The sequence below is a fragment of the Bubalus bubalis genome, chromosome 10, assembly GCF_019923935.1.
Source record: "Bubalus bubalis isolate 160015118507 breed Murrah chromosome 10, NDDB_SH_1, whole genome shotgun sequence".
Taxonomy (NCBI): Eukaryota; Metazoa; Chordata; class Mammalia; order Artiodactyla; family Bovidae; genus Bubalus; species Bubalus bubalis.
The window spans coordinates 3380641-3400765 of NC_059166.1; the positions used below are offsets into that span (position 1 = coordinate 3380641).

The 20125-nt window shown below is 53.3% G+C and overlaps 1 protein-coding gene across 2 annotated transcripts in view; it reads left to right on the top strand.

Annotated features, from left to right (window-relative positions):
• The first annotated feature begins 4438 nt into the window (after positions 1-4438).
• PDE10A (phosphodiesterase 10A) overlaps positions 4439-20125 on the top strand; it is a 265447-nt gene continuing 249760 nt past the window's right edge. The window contains exon 1 of one of the 2 annotated variants that reach the window (XM_025294284.3): positions 4439-5361. In XM_025294284.3, coding sequence (XP_025150069.2) covers positions 4467-5361 — 895 coding nt within the window. In that variant the 5' untranslated portion in view covers positions 4439-4466. The remainder of the gene's footprint in view (positions 5362-20125) is intronic. The other variant, XM_006067063.4, reaches the window with a different exon arrangement.

Sequence of the window (20125 nt, forward strand, 5' to 3'; positions counted from 1 at the left end):
AAGAAGAGCAACTGGTTTTTAGTTGTTTTATAACACAAAGCAATACTAAAATTTAATTTGTTTTATAGTTAATTGATTTGAGTTCATAAAATAATTTAATCAGAACTGCAGTTTTAGGAATATTAGGGCTGAAGGAGTTGGTTTTCTCAACTCCAGTCTGTTTTCAAGGCTGTCCCATTCAGTGTATTGACTGTGTAACAACATTGTGCTTATTGAAACTGTAATGCCCTTTTAAGAAATAGGCCTGACTGTAATAGTACTGTAAGAACGCATGCTTCTCTCCAGTCACCATTTGCTGGCGTCAGTGCTAACGGCAGTCTGTCATCAGGTGGCACGAGGTGACAGGCAGGGGAGCCAACGCTGAGTGCCTCCTGCGTGCTGGCCTCTGCTGGAGGTTACGGAGGAAGAGACGCATGACTTCACATATCACGCTGTTTAAAGTAAAATTGTCAATGCAAATTTTATGTGCATTAAAATTTGGAAGAGGTTTAGTGTAACACGTTCATATACGCAGATAAAATACCTTAGTTCCAGGAGACAACAAAGCTGTGATGGATTGGAGAAAAATGAAGGCAGGCTTTGAGAAAGAAGTGCTTAAAACTCCAGTGAGAGACTTGGTGGGCTTGGGAGGCGTGAATTAGTGCCTGGCGGCTGGACTCCAGGTTAACATGCCAGACAAGGAATAAATTATCTTCTTAGAGTGCAGAGAGCTTGTGTGATATGACACATGTTGATAACTTAGTAGCAATTAAATGGAAAAGTCTGACATATAAACCCACATGTTTTTACTACGTTTGGGAGCAATAGACACTTGCTTGTAAATTATTTTGCTCAAATAACTATTTTAAATGTCACAGAAATTAAAATCAGGATAAAAAGAATGTCCTTTTATAGACTGTCTGTATAAATAGACAAGTTTAATATTTAATCAACCTGTGTCTTATATCTTTATAAAGAAAGGTTACTAGCATTTAAAAAGAAAAAACATTATTCAAGAATTAGCACTGTGAATTTTTATAGCTGTAAGCACTAATATTAAAAGTTGTAAAATAAAATCAATTGAGACACAGGCCCACATGTTGATCAAAGCATTCATAAAATATTAATTATACTTATTGTACCTAACTCTTAAGCTCTTTTGTAAAAGGGGTGCATGGTTAACTTATAAAGAAATTTGATGAGAAAAACCAACATTTTACCATTTCTTAGTCTCTTCCTTGAGCCATGCTTTAAAATGTTTTTATGAACATATCTTTCAAATTAGATAATAATCAGGCAGATATTCTTTCCTCTATATATGGATTATTATGCATAAAATACTAAAATTAATATAAAATTAATATGCAATTAAGCTAATTTTAAAATAACATATAGAAGAATTCTTAGAGAATGTAAGTCTGCTTGTAGTTGCACAGGTCCACTAATATAAGGCTTCATTACCAATATAGATTTCTTTCTTGATCGTTTTCCTTCATAGAGGGCAGAGGCGAATGTTTTATATTCTAAAATGCTGAACTGCTAGTGATGAGCATCATGATCTTGGCACCCTTCCTGGTGTTAGCTGCCCTGCTGATATTCTCTTAGTTTCCAATCTTTGCAGTGTGGACGGGCATGTCTTCACCTGAGAACGAAGGAAACTGTTCATTTCATAGAGAGTACATAGTAGTGGGGTGAACTTTGGCAGTGGTTCTTCCTCTGCTTTTGGAATTACAGCTCCTAATTTCGGTTTGCTTAAATTGTATTGTGATCTGATAACATTTTGACATGTAACTAAGTTTCAAGCTTTATGAGGGCTATCAGAATGGAGAGCTCACTTAATTATGAGCCAACCTGTTTATTCCTGAAAGGTTTGGAGTAACAAGTATTCAGTCCCAGTCTTCTCCTTCTGAGACATCACTAAGGAAACTCAAAGCGAAGGAAAAGAATCTGCAAGAAACAGCATTCGACAGGTGTTGCAGCACCTGCACACGTGGGTGAGTGACAGCGCCCTCTGAGGCTGTGTGTCTGTGATTTAAATCTTTGACTAAATATTTCACGAAGAAGAAACAGTGGCTGGGCGCCTATTGGATTCACATGAACAGAAGTGCCCTCCAGTATTAAGTAAGGAGGACACTTAACAGATATGATCAGTAATCAGAAGGCTCCTCCTCAACCTGTTCCTTTTCCGTTGTCAGGCTCTGGCATTTTTCATTGGTACGGGAAGTGTGTGCTGTCCAGCCATCGGCTGGAGAAAAGAAGGAAGTAAAGTAGAAAGAAATTGATTTCAGAAGAGGGCTAGTGACCATCCTGAAGCTTGTGTCCTGATTTAACGAAGACCCAAAAGAACAAATATCTGATGCTTTCCTCCCTGTGCCCTGTGCCTGGGCGCTCCGATGGCTTCTCTTCAAACTAAAGACACATTTTCTTGTAACAGGAAAGTCACTTGAATAACTCCAAAAGGCAACCGAAGAAACCTAAAGGACATTCAGAAGCATTCTGCCTGCAGAAGAATGAACAGTGAACACTTCCAGGAGAAACGCGTCCTCCCCAAACCGCCGGGCAGCCAGGCAGACCCTTCCCGCGGGGCCGAGGGCGCCGCGCGCGCGGATCCCCGACTCCCGGGAGAGTAACAGGTGTTAGCGAAGCCAGCCGCGTCGGCCTGGAGGCTTCGGGAGACCGGGCTATGCGGCTCGGCCGTTTCGGTTCTTTCTTCGCCAAACAAAACAAAACAAAAAAACACAGCAGGCAAATTCCACCCCCTTCCACCCCCCGTAAGGTAAGAGCCACCGGAATCTTTTGCTGGTTCCGCAAAGTGAAGAATTCCGATCCAGCGAGTGCCAGGGCTGGCGCGCGCTAGGAGCGACGCTCAGAGTTCACCGGGCAGTCGCGGAAACGCCCGGGGACCTGGCTGGGGAACCCGGGCCGCGCCGCCGTCCCCGCGCCCCGCCTGCCCAGTCTGGTGCAAATACACACATGCCCTTTTCCACTGTGGCCGTTTGGATGAGAGTGGGGAAAAGCAGACTAGGGAAGAAATTATATTTCAAGATAAAAAAATCCCTCCGAACTGGACGGAGAGAAGAATAAAAAAAAGTGGAGGGCTAGAAGAGACCCCGGGACCAAGCGCACACTGGGGTCCCCGGCCCTGCATCCACCGAGCGGCTGCACCGCCGCGCATGCCTCTCGCTCAGGTGACCGTCTTGACCTTCGCGGAAGCTGGGCTTCGGCGCGCCGGCCCCAGTCCTGGGAAGGTGACCTAGGCCAGGGAGTCTGGGCAGCCCGTCCCGCCGTGGGGCAGCCGACCCACCGCCACAACCCCCGATCCGCAGCGCTGCTATGGCTCCGCTGCCTGCGATGGGCGGGTACCGACACCTGCGCGCCGGGCGCTCGGCTCTCCAACTTGGCAAACTTCTGGCGGCCGCTCCGTGCTCAGAGCGCCCGTTGGGCGACATAGTTCCTTTCTGTAGTCATTGTCTGGATTGGGGCTGGGGGCCGAGGGAGGGGGGCATGGTCCGAGAAAGCCGAGGGTGAGGACTCAGTCTCAGAACTTGTTTGCCTTTTCTATTCTCTGGCCTCACCTGGGCAAACTGGGTTGTGCACACAAAGTTCGTTGTAAAGTATCAGAAAGGGAGTCCTGGGGAAGAGCTGGCTTGCTAAACCCTAGTTTACTGGGAACAGTAAGCCTTGATAGAAATTCCAACCCAGCGTCTGAGTTGGCACTCTCCTGGGAGTTGTGAGCACATTTCGGTTGGAGCTGCGGGCCGGCTGGCGGGAGGGTTCCCGGGCCCGGGCAGGGGACAAGGCTCGCCCGGCGGCGCACAGCTGGAGCAGCTGCAGGGCGGCGGGTATCAAGAATCTAACACCAGGCCCAGATGTGAGGACGCCTCGCAGAGACCCGGGCGTGGCTCGGTCCTCCGGCCCGGGCCCGGGGCGCACCCTGGACCCCGGGAGCCGCTGGGGTGTGGGGCCTGGCGCCGGGGGGCCAAGTAGCTGCGGGGCGCGCTGCGTGGGCGCGGGCGGCTGCGGCGTGGGGCGCCTTGGCTCCGCCAGTGGGCGTCTTCTGCAGCCGCCGCCGCCGCCTCCACGGGCAGCGGCACTGCGGCGCTTTTCTCCGCTGCTTTCGAGCAGTCGCTGAGGCTTAGCCACCACCGGAGCGCGCACAGACCACGCCACGCTTGCAGGCAGCGTCTCCGCCGCCCCTCGCCCGCCGGGAGCACGCCGATTGTGCGCGCCGGCCGGCAGCCAGGCGCCGCCGCGGGGGACTCGCCCTCCGGGCCCCGGGTCCTCCCGGCCCCCCATGCGGAATACGATGTGAAGACTGGGCCGAGCGGGCGCGGAAGACAGGAGAGGAGGACTAGACTGACGAACGGGCCGATCGGCCCGGGAGGGCTGGCCCTGCGGGGGCGGAGCCCGCGGAGTCCCGGCCTGTCGCGCGCCCCTCCCGCCCGCGGCCGGCCCCCACCGGCGGCCCGAGGAGGAGGAGGGGGGCCATGGCCAGCCCCGAAGAGCCACTTGCTCCCCGCCCCCAGGCCCCCCTGCCCGCGGCGGGGGACGAGCCCGGCTCTGGCAAACTCCGCCCGGAGCCCGGGCGCAGCGCCGCCGGCGGGAGGAGCGCAGCCGGCCCGGGCCCGGCCCCCGAGCCGCCTGGTCGCGGCCGGGCCGAGCGCGCCTGGTCCCCGCGCCCGCCCCCCTCTTCCGCTGGCCGCGCCAGCCCCCCGGGGGGCCCCGGCGCCCTGTCTGCGCGCGGCGGCGGGGGTGGCTGGGTTGCAGCGCGCGCTCCCTTCGCGCTCGCCTTCTCCTCCCCGGTCCGCGTCTCCGCTCCATCTTCCTTTTACTTCTGGCCGCCGCCCCCCCAACCCCCGCCTTTTCTTCTCCCCTCCTCATCTGCTTTTCACCTCCCCGCGCGTCTCCCAGGAAGGGAGGGCGCAGCGGCGGCGGCGGCGGCGGCCCGAGGAGGCGGCGGCGATGCTGGCGGCGGCGGCGGCGGCGGACAAGAGGCGGCTCCCCTGAGCGTCCCCCCAAGCAGGAGTCACCGCGGCGGCGGCGGCGGGCGGCGGCGGCTCTTCCTCTCCCCCGCGCTCCGAGGCTTGCTGCTCTCGCCCCGCGCCGGGCCCCGGCCGCCGCCGCCGCCCCGGCTCCCGCTCGGCCCGGCCGCCCCCCGCGCGGGCTCCCGCGGCTTCCCGGGCGCCGGCGGGGGCTGCCCCGCTCCGGTTCCCGGTCCCGGTCCCAACCCGGGCGGCGGCGGCCGAACGGCGCGGCGGCCCCGAGGCGCCGGCGCCGCGCTCGCCTCCGCGTTCCCGCTGCTTTTCGGCTCCGACATGGAAGATGGACCTTCTAATAACGCGAGCTGCTTCCGAAGGCTGACGGAGTGTTTCCTGAGCCCCAGTAAGTGCCAGGTTCCGCGTTCCCCGAGGCGGGTGGCGGGCCGGGTGTGTGTGGCCGGCCGGGGGGCATTGGGCGGCCGGCGACAGGCTTCTCTGGAGGGTCGGGGGGGGCTCGGCCAGCCCGGCACCCCGGGCTTCCCCAGGCTCCTCGTGTCGCGGGGAAGGGTAAGCCGGGAGGGCGGCGGGAGCCGCGCGCTTGGGACGGGACCTGCTGCTGCCCGCCTCGGGCCCCCGGGGCTGTTTCTGGCCACGCTCGCCCTACACGTCTTTTGCTATCATCTCCCACACCACGGACGCTGGCTCCTCTCTATTTAGTCTGGGGCCATTTGGCTGGAGCAGAGGCGCTTCCTTCCTCCGGGGGGGTCCCGCCCGCTGCCTGCCTCGGCTGGAGGAGGGCAGGCCAGGGCCCCGGGACCCCGCGCTCCCCAAGGTGGAGGCACGGGCTGTTCCCCGGGCTCGGTGTCGCGGCCCGGCCTGGCTACCCCGGGTCCCACCGGGACCCGTTTCCAGAGCGTGGACTGACCGCGTGGAGATGGGTGCGCCTCCGCCCAGAGTCCACTTTCTCTCGGATCTCGAGTCTAGATCCTGGGGCTTAGCCGGTGCTCGGGTTGGTAAGGGGCAAGACAATGGGCTGTTAGGGCGAAGGAGAACGGCGCCGCCGGTCCGGACCCCTGGGGCCGCGCCCCACCCGGGACCCCGGACACTCCCCGCGAGCGGGGCTCGGAGCGCGCTGGAGCAGGGGTGGCGAAAGGCGTGTCACGGGGGAGGGGGGCAAAACCGAGCAGAAGCATCGAGGCAGATATTTGCTAGGAGGCAGGAGGCAGGAGATGTTCAGGGAAGAGGCGCCGGGTGCGCGGAGGAGGGGGCCGCCGTTGTCTTGGATGGAGGGCGAGCGAGGTGAGGACCGGAGACCGGGGCGGGGCGGGAGGTCGCGCCCGCGGGAACCCCGGGCAATTCCGGCGCCAGCCGGGTCGGGCGCGGCTCCTCACGGCCCTCGGCGCGGGCTCCGGCGCCACCGTCCGCCGCGTGCGCACCCGAGCCTTTGTCTGCTTCTCGCCCGGGACCCGCGTTTCCGCGGCGCCTTCTCCCGGCCGGCGGTTCCAGGGTGGCCGTTCTCGGCTTCCCGCTCCCATCTGCCGCTCACTCCGCAGCCCTGGCCGGCCTGCAACCTCCCGGGCACCTGGGGTCCGACCCCTTCTCGCGGCCGGAACCCGTCTGGGCTCACCGCCCGCCCGGGAGCCTCTGGGGTGCCGTTCCCGGGCGTGTGAGCGTGTCTGGTGGGGCCTGGCCGCCGCCCCCCATCCTGCCGCGAGCTCCCGCCTCCCTGGCCAGGTTCAGCCCGCTCGGGCCGCGGGACACAGCGGCCTCGCGGACGCTTGTTGGCGGTCTGGAGCCGCTGGCGGCAGTCTCTGCTCGTGTTTGCCGTTGACCTGAAAGGACAGCGGGGTGTGGGCCCTGGACGCCCAGTGGACACCCCTATCCTGTAGCCTCCCCCTAGTCCGACCCGCAGGGCAGCTCTCAGGTGTCTACCTCCTTCGGGCCCCCACCTTGCGGATGTTGCATGACTCCTAGTTGCTGCGGTTCAGGAAGGACACGGTCTGCGGGGAGCGGCCTCGCCTGCTGCCCTTAGACGTGTTAGGTATGGACATCTGTACTTGCTGAAACGGACGCCGCTTGGCAGTGAACTGAAGGAAGGCTGGTGGAGAGTGTGGAGCTCCTAACTCACTCTGACTTAGTCCGGTGCCTAGGACTGGGGTTCCAGTCTGACCCTTTCCTCCTGAACTAGGGATTTCTTTCACTAAAAAATAAAACAGCAGTTTTTCACAATTTGCAGATGGTTGAAGGGAGGGAGAAGGGGGGGAGGCTCCCATACCTTGCGTCTGAAAGTTTTGGGTGAATGACTGTGCTAGGGAGACTGGGTATGTAGGGATTTCCCTAAAATGATGAGGTTTCTGTTCCTGTTGTTACTGCTGTTTGGGGTGGGGCAGGTTGGGAGGGGTGTTGGGGAGAAGAATAAAGATGAACATCTCAGGTAAGATGGAGGTGTCCTGGGAGAGTCCTTAGCAAACTTTCCTTTTGGAAAGACAGAGGACCCCCCGGGGAGAGGGCCATCTGCCCCCCTTCCCACCCCCGGCCCTGCAGGGAGTTTCCACAGGGAGAGGCCCAGTGATAATAGACTCAGGAGTTGTTGAAGGTTTTTGTTTGTTTGTTTCATGGTTTTTTTTTTTTGTTTGTTTTTTCCTCCCCCTTAACCAAGTCAGTGAGAAGTAGCTTGGGATTTGAATTGGAACCAATGTTTATAAAAATCTTTGGGACATTACTAAGGTAGTAAATACTAAAGGTCCCTGGGTTGGGAAGATCCCGTGGAGAAGGGAATGGCTACCCACTCCAGTATTCTGGCCTGGAGAATTCCATGGACTGTGTAGTCCATGGGGTTCAAAGAGTCGGACACAACTGAGGGCCTTTCACACACACACGCACACACGCTTTTGAGAAAAATCTATTATTGGACCCAGCTCACTGCAAAAATGGCAAGAGGCTAGATGGTGGCTTTAAGGACCGCATCAGTTTCTGCTCGGACACTGTGTCCTTCACGTTAGGGACTCTTTCTGTCTGTTGCTGCGTGACAAGCCACATTTGTGAGAATTGCTGAAGTACCTGAACCTTGGCAGACTTTTTTGATATTTGTCAATGAAAATGAGTCTTTTTGAGAAAAATTTGGGCTTCTGTAAGAATGCAAAAGTGCCCACATGTGTAAGGATGTGTCATAGCTGGTGGACGTTTATTCCCTTTTTTCCTTTCTGTCTGATCTCTTCTGGGTCTAACAAGCAAGTTGTCACATAAAGGCTGCTATGTCTGATTGTTGTTTGTAGAAATGCCTGTTTTACCATCATCGGAAAGCAAATCGTGTTTTGAGAGTATAATATCCTGTTTCCACTCCTGTCCATTTTGGCTCTGCATTTTGGTCACACAGATTCACTGATTCGCTCGGTAATACACGGAACAAACACTTATTAAGAGCTCCTGCCACTTGCCAGGTGCTGCCCTACCAGGCTGTAGTCTCAGAGTTCACCAACCTGAGAAGAGAGCCTCCGAGAAGCAAGTGCGGCAATGATGCCCAGTGCCAGGGGGCTTGGCGGTCGCTCTCTGACCCTGGCAGGCTGGTGCCAACTGAGCATCATCAGCCATCTGCCTTTAAGCGCTGACCTCTGAGCTTGTCCTCCGGCACTGGGCTTCAGGACTTCACTGCTCGCAGAGGTGTTGCTTTGAAGTCCGCTCTGCAGTGCCGCGTGTGTGTGTGTGTGTGTGTGTGTGCGCGCGCACACAGACAGGAAAGGAATGCCAAGAGGCCATGCTTTGACAGGCCAGTAGGAGCTGCATTGTCTTTTGGAGGAAACAGCTCAGTTTGTCTACACGTGGAGCATGGCAGGGCGTGCAGGAGGTATGTACACCGGTGGGGCAAGGACTTGGAGTTGAGTTGGGAATCCTGCCCTAAGGACACACGAAAGTTAAAGGAAGGTCCTTGTCTCTTTCTTCCTCACACAAATGCTCCTGCCTCTCTTCTCATGGGTGTTTCCCCAGTAGGCTGCTGTGAATAATGCATAGAGCTGTAGAAAAGAAAAATACTGCTCATAGACAGCAGAGATAGCGAGGAAAATGAGATAGAGAGAGATGAGATAGGATGAGAAAGTGTTTGTTGGTGCAGGCGGCAAACACGTCTTCACGCTACAATTTGTTGTATATTTCTAAAATATTCTGAACAGAAAATGTGTATGTGTCTAGGAAAGGTGGATTTTTAATATACTCTCCATCCATGACTAACCACTCCTTGCTCTGTTTCTTGAGACTTAAGATACTGTGTGGCCAACACTTGAGCAAACTGAGATAAATATGGTCCCTTTTAAGAGCAAGTGTGTGTAACACACAGACTCTACTCTAGACTTCACATTTAACTTGTTCCTGTGGACCTGATGATTCTGGGATTGCAGTGGGATGCGAGGCTGACCACACAGCAGCGAAACTGAGTAGACATCAGTTAACAGCAACTGACAGGGAGACGCAAACAGCGGAAACCAGTCCTTCGGAGGAGCTGCAGTGCTGATGGGATACCCACCAAGATAACCAGCAGAGGAACGCTGTGAGGACTTGCCGCCAGGCCCGGGTGAGATCAGGAAAGAGCCCAGTGAAGTGGAGGTGCCAGTGTCTGTCCTGACTGGTGGAATCAGGGTTTAATCCAAAGGAGAAGCTGTTTGAACCGGGAGGAGTTATTCAGATTTGTCAATTTTTAGTTTCACAAAATTCTTCTTTTAATTTCAAGCAACTTCCATGAACAAAGATAATCCCTAAACATTTAAATGAGAAACAGTGGAAACCGTAGAAGATGGTGTCTTCTGCAACGTCAGCCTGACCCATGAGCTTTAGGTAATTTTGCATCTAAAACTTTTTCTGTCCCATTAACAAAATTAAGTGAGGAGCAATAAATAAATAAGTGATGGGGATACAGCATGGTGACTGTAATTATTAATACTGTATTACATATTTGAAAGTTACCAAGGGAGTAGATCTTAAAAGTACTTATCACACACATACAAATGCAGTATACAAGGTAGTAGATTCTGTTTACTGTACAGAAGGTTAAGCTTGATGTGGTGAACATTTTACCAGTTAATACACTGTTAGCTATTGTTTGTTAAAATCAGCTCACAAATTGTGAGAAGGAAAGAAAAAATAATTTTAACGAAAAAGGAATATTTCCCTCTTAAAAGAAGAACTCAGTTTTAATTAAAAAACATTTTAATTTCCTTTTAAAATGTAGATCGAGCTCCTCCAGCTGATATAAATCTGACTAAAGGGAAGCTCCACTAAGTTGTTACACTGTCGCTCAGTCTTGTCCCACTCTTTGTGACCCCGTGGACTGCAGCAAGCCAGGCTTCCCTGTCCTTCACTGTCTTCCAGAGTTTGCTCAAACTCATGTGCATTGAGTCAGTGATGCTATCCAACCTTCTCAGCCTCTGTCTTCCCCTTCTCTTTTTGCTTTCAGTCTTTCCCAGCATCAGGGTCTCTTCCAGTAAGTTGACTCTTCACATCAGGTGGCCAAAGTATTGGAGCTTCAGTTTAAGCATCAGTCCTTCCAATGAATATTCAAGACTGATTTCTTTTAGGGTGGACTGGTTTGACCTCCTTATAGTCCAAGAGACTCTCAAGAATCTTCTCCAACACCATAGGTCAAAAACATCAATTTTCCAGCACTCAACTTTCTTTATGGTCCAAACTCTCACATCCATACATGTCTACTGGAAAAACCGTAGCTTTGACTATACAGACCTTTGTTGGCAAAGTGATGGGTCTGCTTTAATATGCTGTCCAGGTTTGTCATAGCTTTTCTTCCAAGGAGCAAGTGTCTTTCAATTGTGTGGCTTCAGTCACCATCCCCAAGAAAAGAAAATCTGCTACTATTTTCACCTTTTCCCCATCTATTTGCCATGAAGTCATGGGGCTGGATGCCATGATCCTAGTTTTTTATGTTGGGTTTAAACCAGCTTTTTCACTCTTTCACCTTCATCAAGAGGCTCTTTAGTTCCTCTTTGCTTTCTGCTGTTAGAGGGCTGCATATCTGAGGTTACTGATATTTCTCCTGGAAATCTTGATTCCAGCTTGTGCTTCATCCAGCCCAGCATTTCAAATGATGTACTCTGCATACAAGTTAAATACGCAGGATGGCAGTATGCAGCCTTGATGTAGTCCTTTCCCAATTGGACAGCCCATTGTTCTGTGTCCAATTCCAACTGTTGCTTCTTGATCTGAATACAGGTTTCTCAGGTGACAGGTCAGGTGGTCTGGTTTTCCCATGTCTTTAAGAATTTTCCATAGTTTGTTGTGATCCCTACAGTCAGATCTGAAGTCATGTATGATGTGAAAGTTGGACCATAAAGAAGGCTGAGCACCAAAGAAATGACGCTTTTAAACTGTGGTGCTGGAGAGACTCTTGAGAGTCCCTTGGACAGCAAGGAGATCCAGCCAGTTCATCCTAAAAGAAATCAACCCTGAATATTCATTGGAAGGACTGATGTGGAAGCTGAGGCTCCAATACTTTGGCCACCTGATGGGAAGAGCTGACTCACTGGAAAAGACGCTGATGCTGGGAAAGACTGAGGGCAAGAGGAGAAGGGGATGACAGAGGATGAGATGGTTGGATGGCATCACCGACTCAATGGACATGAGTTTGAACAAACTCCCGGAGATAGTGAAGGACAGGGAAGCCTGACGTATTACAGTCCACGGGGTTGCAAAGAATTGCACATGACTTAGTGACTGAACAACAAAAACTCAGTCAAAGGCTTTAGCTAGTCAATAAAAGTAGAAGTAGATGTTTTTTTTTCTGAAATTCCCTTGCTTTCTCTATAATCCAACAAATGCTGGTGATTTGATCTCTGGTTCCTATGCCTTTTCTAAATCCAGCTTGAACATCTGAAAGATTTTGGTTCACATACTGCTGAAACCTAGCTTGAAGGCTTTTGAGCATTCCTTGTTAGCCTGTGAACTGAGCACAACTGTGCGATAGTTTGAAAGTTCTTTGGCGTTGCCCTTCTTTGAGATTGAAATGAAAACTGACCTTTTGCAGTCCTGGGGCCATTGCTGAGTTTTCCAAATTTGCTGACATATTGAGTGCAACAGTTTCACAGCATCATCTTTTAGGATTTGAAATAGCTCAGCTGGAATTCCATCACCTCTATTAGCTTCGTTAGTAGTAATAGTTCCTAAGGCCCACTTGACAGTCTAGGATGTCTGGCTTTATGTGAGTGACCACACCATCCTGGTTATCCAGGTCATTAAGACCTTTTTTGTACAGTTCTTCTATGTGTTCTTGACACCTCTTCTTCTTGTCTTCTGCTTCTGTTAGGTCCACACCATTTCTGTCCTTTATTGAGCCCATCTTTGGATGAAATGTTTCCTTGGTATCTCCAGTTCTCTGGACTCGATCTCTAGTCTTTCCCATTCTATTGTTTTCCTCAATTTCCTTACATTGTTCACTTATGAAGGTTTTCTTATCTCTCTTTGCTATTCTCTGGAACTCTGCATTCAGTTGGGTTTATCTTTTCCTTTCTCCTAGCCTTTCACTTCTCTTCTTTCCTCAGCTATGTGTAAGGCCTTCTGAGACAATCACTTTGCCTTCTTGCAGTTCTTTTTCTTTGGGATCGTTCTGGTCACCACCTCCTGTACAGTGCTACAAAGCACTGTCCATAGTTGTTCAGGCACTCTGTCTACCAGATCTAATCCCTTGAATCTATTCTTCACGTCCACTGTATAATCATAAGGGATTTGATTTAGGTCATACCTGAGTGAAAGAAAGTGAAAGTGAAGTTGCTCAGTCGTGTTCGACTCTTTGCGACCCCATGGACTGTAGCCCGATAGGATTCCCCAGGCAGGAATACTGGAGTGGGTTGCCATTTCCTTCTCCAAAGTGTGGTTTTCCCTCCTTTCTTCAATTTGAGTCTGAATTTTGCAATAAGAAGCTGATGATTGGAGCCATAGTCAGCTCAGCGGTGGAGCTGCTCAAATCTTACAAAGGACGTAGAGGATGCCCGCACTGTGATTTTACTTGTCGCATTCTGCACCTCTGCAGTTCTCTCACTCAGGGCCTGGCCTGGTTGCTGCTGCCTGTCTCCCTGTGCAGAAGGTGAGCCTGGTGGGAACCTGAGGGCAGGGGCTCCTCTTCTGGGTTACAGTCCTGAGCCTGGAGAGATGGTGACACACCCATGGAAGGAGCCGATCCTTGTGTTGAAAATTCAGAGGCGAAAGGAAGCCGAACAGCAACATGATGTCTGCCTTCTAGGAGCTTAGACGCTGAAGGCCACTCATCAGAAGTGCCCTTGGCCTTGGCCCTGTCCCGAGGAGCCAGGAGTCGGCCCACCATGTGTTAGGGAGCACAGAGACGGGCCAGCGGACAGCAGGTTAGGGCTGTTAGGGCCAGCAGACAGCAGGTTCCTTGGCGAAGCTGGTGCAGCAGCTCTGGGCCTGAGCTGAGGCCCCTCTCCTCGGAGGGCCCAGAAAACATTACACAGCAGCCGGGCCAGGTCTTGCAGTGGAGGGTTCTTCCAGGCAGGGCCGGGGGAAGAGGGCCGGGGAAGGGCACATCGGAGCCTACCGTCTGTGTTCCTGAGTCCAGGGGTGGTCTGCTCACTGCAGGACGAGCCGGTAATCAGAAGACGAGGTGTGGATGCAAGGAGCTGCAAGTTTATTCCAAAGTCTGGCATCCAGGACGATTGTGGACTAGTGTCCTGGAGTACCCTCTATGGGAGTCTGGAGGCTGGGTCTTTCATAGAACAGGGAGGGCGAGGACCTGAAGGAGCCAAGTAAGAGGCTGGCCTCCGGGAGGGGATGTGTTAATTTCTTAGTTCCTGCAGCCATTAACCCCGGGGCAGGGTCAGGGTGTTCCCCTGAGCTGAACAAAGGCTCTTTAGTTTCACATTCTGGCCGTGGGGCAGGTTCTCCGAGGCAGACCATTAAGGAAGTGAAGTTGCTCAGTCCCGTGCAACTCTTGGCGATCTCATGGACAGTAGCCTACCAGGCTCCTCCATCCGTGGAATTTTCCAGGCAAGAGTACGGGAGCGGGTGGGTTGCCATTTCCTTCTCCAGGGGATCTTCCCGACCCGGCAACCGAACCCAGGTCTTCCGCATGGCAAGCAGACGCTTTACCTCTGAGCCACCAGGGAAGCCTAGAGATGGCATCCTTTCAGTGATTGTCCTGACAGAGGCAGTGGGAAGCAGTGGTCGATGGGCAAGACAGAGACCCGCAGGCAGTCAGAGCTGGTGCCTCCCCGTCCCTTCAGGAGGTGGCTGAGGGGCTTCCTGGGGAGGGGGCTGTAAGACTGACGGAGCTTCTCCAGGCCGCTGCCGAGGGTCTCACGGTTGTCCTTTGAAGGGCTGTACAGAGACGTAAGGGGAAAGGTGAGAAGACCACCTTCTGAGGTAGAGCTGGGCAGAGGCGGAGGCGAGGGCGGGGGGCTCCTCTGTGGCAGGCCCTCCTCCAGGTGAGGGGAGGCCGGGCCGGGCAGGATGGGCTGGGTGACCGCGTGAGGTCGGGGACGGTGGAGGTGTATTTTGGGGGCGGGGGCATGGTCCTGTGACCTGGAGAAAAGAAAGATCAGCATGGAAAGACGCTGTGCCTGCCCTGTGGCAAGCCCTGCTGGTGGTGCCTGCCTGCTGTGCTGTAGGCCCTGAGCCGTCAGACGCGGGGACCCCAGATAGCAGAAGTGTCAAGCATCTTCAGAGTTTGCAGTGAGTTAAACTGGACAGTTGGCCGCTCCAGTCTGGGTGATCCATGAGAGTCTCTCTGGGAAGAGGAAGTTACACTGGAATGTCAGCGACCGAGGGCTGCCAGCTCGGTGGGCGTGAGAAAGAGGTCATCCCAGACAGAGGTCACCCCGAGGAGCAGAGTGAGGCCTGACCCCTGGGAGCACCTCCCTGAGGTGCCCACGGGCGGTTAGGGTCCTGTCAAGTTTGCCTTTTGCTCCCTGGTGGGGGACGGTCTCCGAAGGTTCTAGGCAGGTGTGTGATGGGTGATCCGTGAGGTCAGTCCATTCTGCCTGCTGTCAGGCCAGTGAGTCTGAGGGGCTGCGGTGGATATGGTGGCCCAAAGGCCACCTCGCTGTAGTTGGGACCAGAGACAGTGGTCGTTTGGATCAGGGTGGTGATGATGGCAAAGGAAGCCGTCGAATTCCGTGGCTTCGGGGCCGTGTTTGGGGGCAGAATGTATGAGACGTGCAAGTGGATCAGCTACGTGGAGAGGTGGGGGGTGGGGGGGCAAGGCGTCCAGAACAAGACCTAGGCTTTGGCTGGAGCACGGGGGCACCAAGCGAAACTGCTGTGACGGGAGGGACTCAGGCGTCCTGTGTGGCCGTGTCAAGTCTGAGATGCCCGTGGCGCAGTTCAGTGGAGCTGATGAGAAGGCAGTTGGATAAGTTAAGTCTGGAAATTGAAGGGGTCGATGGACCAAGACCGGAGGATTTAGATTATAATCATGGTGTTTAAAGCCATGGGATTGTGTGTTCCCTGCTGTGAGTCTGCGAGTGCTTCAGGTGAAGTCGAGAGTCTTGGTGGGGGTCGCTCAAGAATCAGCCCTGTGCTGTGGGGTGAGGCTCCCCCTGGCTCTGATGAGTGATGGGGGGCTCTGGACAGGGAACTGAGGAGATCTGTGACTCCTCAGGGAGCAGGTGGAGCCCTGTTCTGAATGGGAACCCGAAATAACCGTGGGAGTGAAGGGCCAGAGGCAAAGCCAATGGGAGAGAAAGGGCCGTGGAGGCCCTGAGGAGGGGCTGTCTGAGAGTCAGGAGGCGAAGCCTCCGCAGGGCTTCCGGGGAGCGGTGGAGGCGGAGCTGTCTTCAGGGGCTGGGGGGCAGTGGAGACGAGACCGCGGGGTGTTCAATCCTCACAGAAGGAAGGGGAGACGTCGCCCCGAGACCCAGGGGTCGCCCCATGACCCAGGGGATACCCCGTGACCTGGGGGTCACCCCATGGCCCGGGGAGGGACGTGCTGGCTTTTCCCACCTAGGACTGGCCGGTGAGTTATTCGTTGAGGAAAAGGAGTTTGAAGACTAAGCAAAAAGAGAGTGGGACAGAACCTCCGAGCCCCTTGTCCTCAGAGAGGGGGCAGGGTGAGTGGCCTAGGGGCTGAGGGCCTGACAGCCCCCTCGCGGGCTCTCCTGCCCGGCTCCCTGACTGGGCAGCGCCCTGGGCTCTGAGGGGGATGGGAGTGGGAGGGTAGTGGGGCGAGTCCCCTGAGCCGAGCTGCCCAGGCCCACACCAGAGTCAGGGGCGCGATTGGAAGGTCCTGCCCTGGTCAGAGGGTGGACGGGAGACTGGACAGTTAGCGGAGTGATGGGAACATCGGAGAGCCTTGCAGGAGGGAAGGTATACGGTGAAAGGAGCATGGAGGGCTGACCCTTCACAGTGCGTCGGGGGGCGTGGATGAGGGTGAGCTGGCACAGAGCATGGGCACGCTCGTCTGTGTTGAACCAGGAAGCGTGGACACTTGTGAGCTCTGAGGACACAGCTTGGTGAAAATGGTCCGGCGGGATGAGACTTGAGAAGTGTCTCGAGGGGGCGGAGTGTTAGGCGTGTGGAGCTGAGCCTGGAGGGGAGTCTGCCGTCAGAATCCCGGATGCAGAAGTGGGGTGATCTCGTGGGGGCTTCCTGCAGAGGAGGGAAGATAAAGCTGGTGGGAGGGAGCCAGGAGAGACTACCAGGTCCGGCCCTGCCCTGCACCCCCCCCCCCACCCCAGGTCATTTCAGTGTTTGGTTGGGGAAGGGGCGTCATCAGATGATCTAACATGCGCGTGTCCACTGAGCACCAGCTGCCTTTGTCCCTACTGCTCATGCGTCGGTCCGGACTCATCCTTGCCTTCGACAAGCTGCTGTGTGATGAGGGATGTGGACAAGATCAAAGGCGATCACTGGCAACTGGTGGAGGGTTTCACAGTGGGAAGCACGTGCTTTAATGGTATCCACCGCCCCCAGGAAGACCTCTGTGTCCCCCTCCATCTGCCTTTAAAGCTCTCCGTGCGGTGACCCCAGGCGCCTCCCGCCTCACCTCCCCTCCAATGCCCACGGTGCCAATCGCTTGGGACCCTGAGCTTCTGGCTGGGTCAGGAGGTCTCCTTCTACACCCAGCCCTTCCCCCCCAACCAGGGCTGCTTCGGGTCCTCTGGAGTCCAGCCCTGCTTGCAGCTGCTCACGGGCCCATCTGTGTCTCCCAGTGCCTGAAGCTTGTACTGGTCCACATGCGTGTGCTCCCCGAGGGCAGGCAACACCTTCTATTCCTTGTCTTAACCTCAGTGCCTCGCACAAATGCCAGTGACAGAAGTCTAAGGAATAAGCAGGAGAAGGTGTGAGAGTGGGAGAGACTGAGCAAGACGGTCCTGTAAAAACATGAGTTTCCATAGAGGAACAATGAGATAGGTAATGTGGCCAATAAATTCTGCCCGTGTAAGCCAGAACTTCTTTGATTCTTTTTTCTTTTCCACGGGGTCTGAGTATGCTCTGGACCCAGTGACAGGGCCTCGGAGTCGCTGAGAGCGTGGCATCTTCCTGTGTCTGAGCCATGGGCTCGGGGAGCTCCAGGGCTGAGGGCGGAGGGGCGATCAGCATTAAGAGTGTTCTGGCCGCCTCAGCTTTAGTTCCCGAGGTGGTGATAAAAAGCTTTTTACTTTGACAAAAACATTTTCTAGACTAGGAAAGAGAAAGCGTTGCTTATGAAGTGCTGAAACAGTGCCATGTGTTTGGACATGCTGAATTATTTATAAGCATGCAAGCGTATCTGGACTTTAGAAGTCGGTGAGTGCTGTGTAAGAAGCAGTTTTGCAGGAAGAGCGCGTCCCTGCCTGGGCGGAGCACCCCGAGCAGGGGGGCGGGGGGGGGGGGCAGTCAGGCTGCGCCGCTCTGCCCACGACCTGGGTGTGCTCCCCTGTCCCGGGGTTCTAGCAGCTTCTCAGATGAACCTCTGCAGTGATACCCACAGGAGCTTGATCACTGTGCTGCCTCCATTTGGGTCATTGTACACTTTATCTTTGCTATTAAGACTGCATGCTTTTTTTCCAATTTTCTTTTGTCCCAGGACCAGAAGTTTACTGTGGAAACATTCTCGGGTCCTCAGTCCTTGTGCCTTTTTAGGATAATGTTCTTTGCCTCTCATGGTTAATTATCTTAAGGCAGGTTAAATACCTACTCACAGAACTGCAGAGATTCAAACAATGTGGTGTGGGCATGTGAACAGATAAACCAGTACAACAGAATTGAAAGACCTTAAAACAGCGCCAGACACGTAGAGGAATTTAGTATACTTTAAAAGTGTCATCTCATGTAGGAGAAGTAGAGATGGATTATTGAATAAATGATTTGGGGACGACTGAGTACTCATCTGGAAACAAAATAAAATTAGAGGTTATCTTTTACTCCAGGATAAATTCCATATGGATCATATGTTTAAATATACATTTAAAAAAAGATACCATAGAAACAAGGAAGTTCCTTTCTAGCCTTGGAGTTCAGTTCAGTTCAGTTGTGTCTGACTTTGCCTTGGAGTAGGGAGAGCCATTAAATGTGACTCAAAATCTGGAATTAATCAAAGGAAAGATTGAGGAGTTAGTCTACATTTGCAAAAACACCTTTTGATGGTCCTAAATAACATCGAATCACAGTTTATTCTGTGACACCCTCTGCCTGTCTGCATTATCTCTCTCCTGCTTCTAACAGGGCAGTCAAGGCTCTTCTTTACTGTCAGCCTTGTAAGAAAACTCTAATAGTCCGTATCACAGCAGAGCTCTGCCTGACATACAGGGAGCTCCCAGAATGATGAAGAAAAAGAACAACCCAATAAAAATAGTCAAAAATGAACAAAGAGATGCTCAGCCTCTTTCAGGATAAGCTGGTGAAGTCGCTTAGTCATGTCTGACTCTTTGCAACCCCATGGACTGTAACCTATCAGGCTCCTCCGACCATGGGATTTTCCAGGCAAGAATGCTGGAGTGGGTTGCCATTTCCTTCTCCAGGGGATCTTCCTGACCCAGGGATTGAACCCAGGTCTCCTGCATTTCAGGCAGACACTTTACCATTTAAGCCACCAGGGAAGCTCCTTTCATGATAAGATAAACGCCATTTAAAAGCACACCAAGGTACCATTTTCTCCTGTTGGATTTGCAAAAATTAGTAGATTGTTTAACATACCATTGGTAATTTTATGAGGAGGCAGGTATTGGTGTGCATTCCTGGTGGGAGCACCGATTGGTAGAGCCCAGGAAGAGAGCCATTTGGCAGTGTCGATCAGAATTAACAACGCATGTACTCTTTGAATCAGTTGGGCTCCCCTGGTGGTTCAGACGGTAAAGAATCTGCCTGCAGTGCGGAAGACCTAGGTTCAGTCCCTGGGTTGGGAAGATTCCTTGTAGAAGGAAATGGCAACCCACTCCGGTGCTCTGGTCTGGAGAATTCCATGGACAGAGGAACCTGGTGGGCTACAGTCCATGGGGTTGCAGAGTCAGACACAACTGAGTGACTTTCACTTCACTTTGAATCAGTTGTTTTACTTCTGGGAGTTTATCATTCAGATGTACTCACACACAGGCAAGATGACTTCACTGGGTATTAGCATGCATGTTAAGTTGCTTCAGTCGTATCTAACTCTTTGCGACCCTGTGGAATGTAGCCCACTGGGCTCCTCTGTCCATGGGGATTCTCCAGGCAAGAATCCTGGAGTGGGTTGTCCCGCTCTCCTCCAGTGGATCTTCCTGACCCAGGGATTGAACCCACATCTCCTGCATCTCTGGCATTGGCAGGCGGGCTCTTTACCACTAGTGCCACCTGAGAATCCCAGTATTAACTGATGGCAGCGCTGGTTGAAGAGAACAGTCGAAGAAACCACCGGAAGTTGCCTGTAGGGACCAGGCTGAAGAAAATCTGTAGCAGTGAAATGAATGCACTAAAGCTCTTTGTATACGTCGTCATGTGGAGAAAGCAAAGTGTAAAGCCGTGCACACACCCACACTTTTGTGTTGGAAAAGAGTGAAAGCGTATGCCTGTGTGCGCCTGTGTTGCATAAAGAAACATGGTGGAAACTCAGAAAGCGCGCCCAGTGCTTTGTTGGCAGTTCCGTGGGAGCAGTGGATACCCGGGGGCAGGGGCAACAGGAGATGTAGGGAGACTTCACGCCATAGCTTTTTATATTTTTTTTGATTTTTGAATAATTTATTACCTATTCAAAATTAAATTGA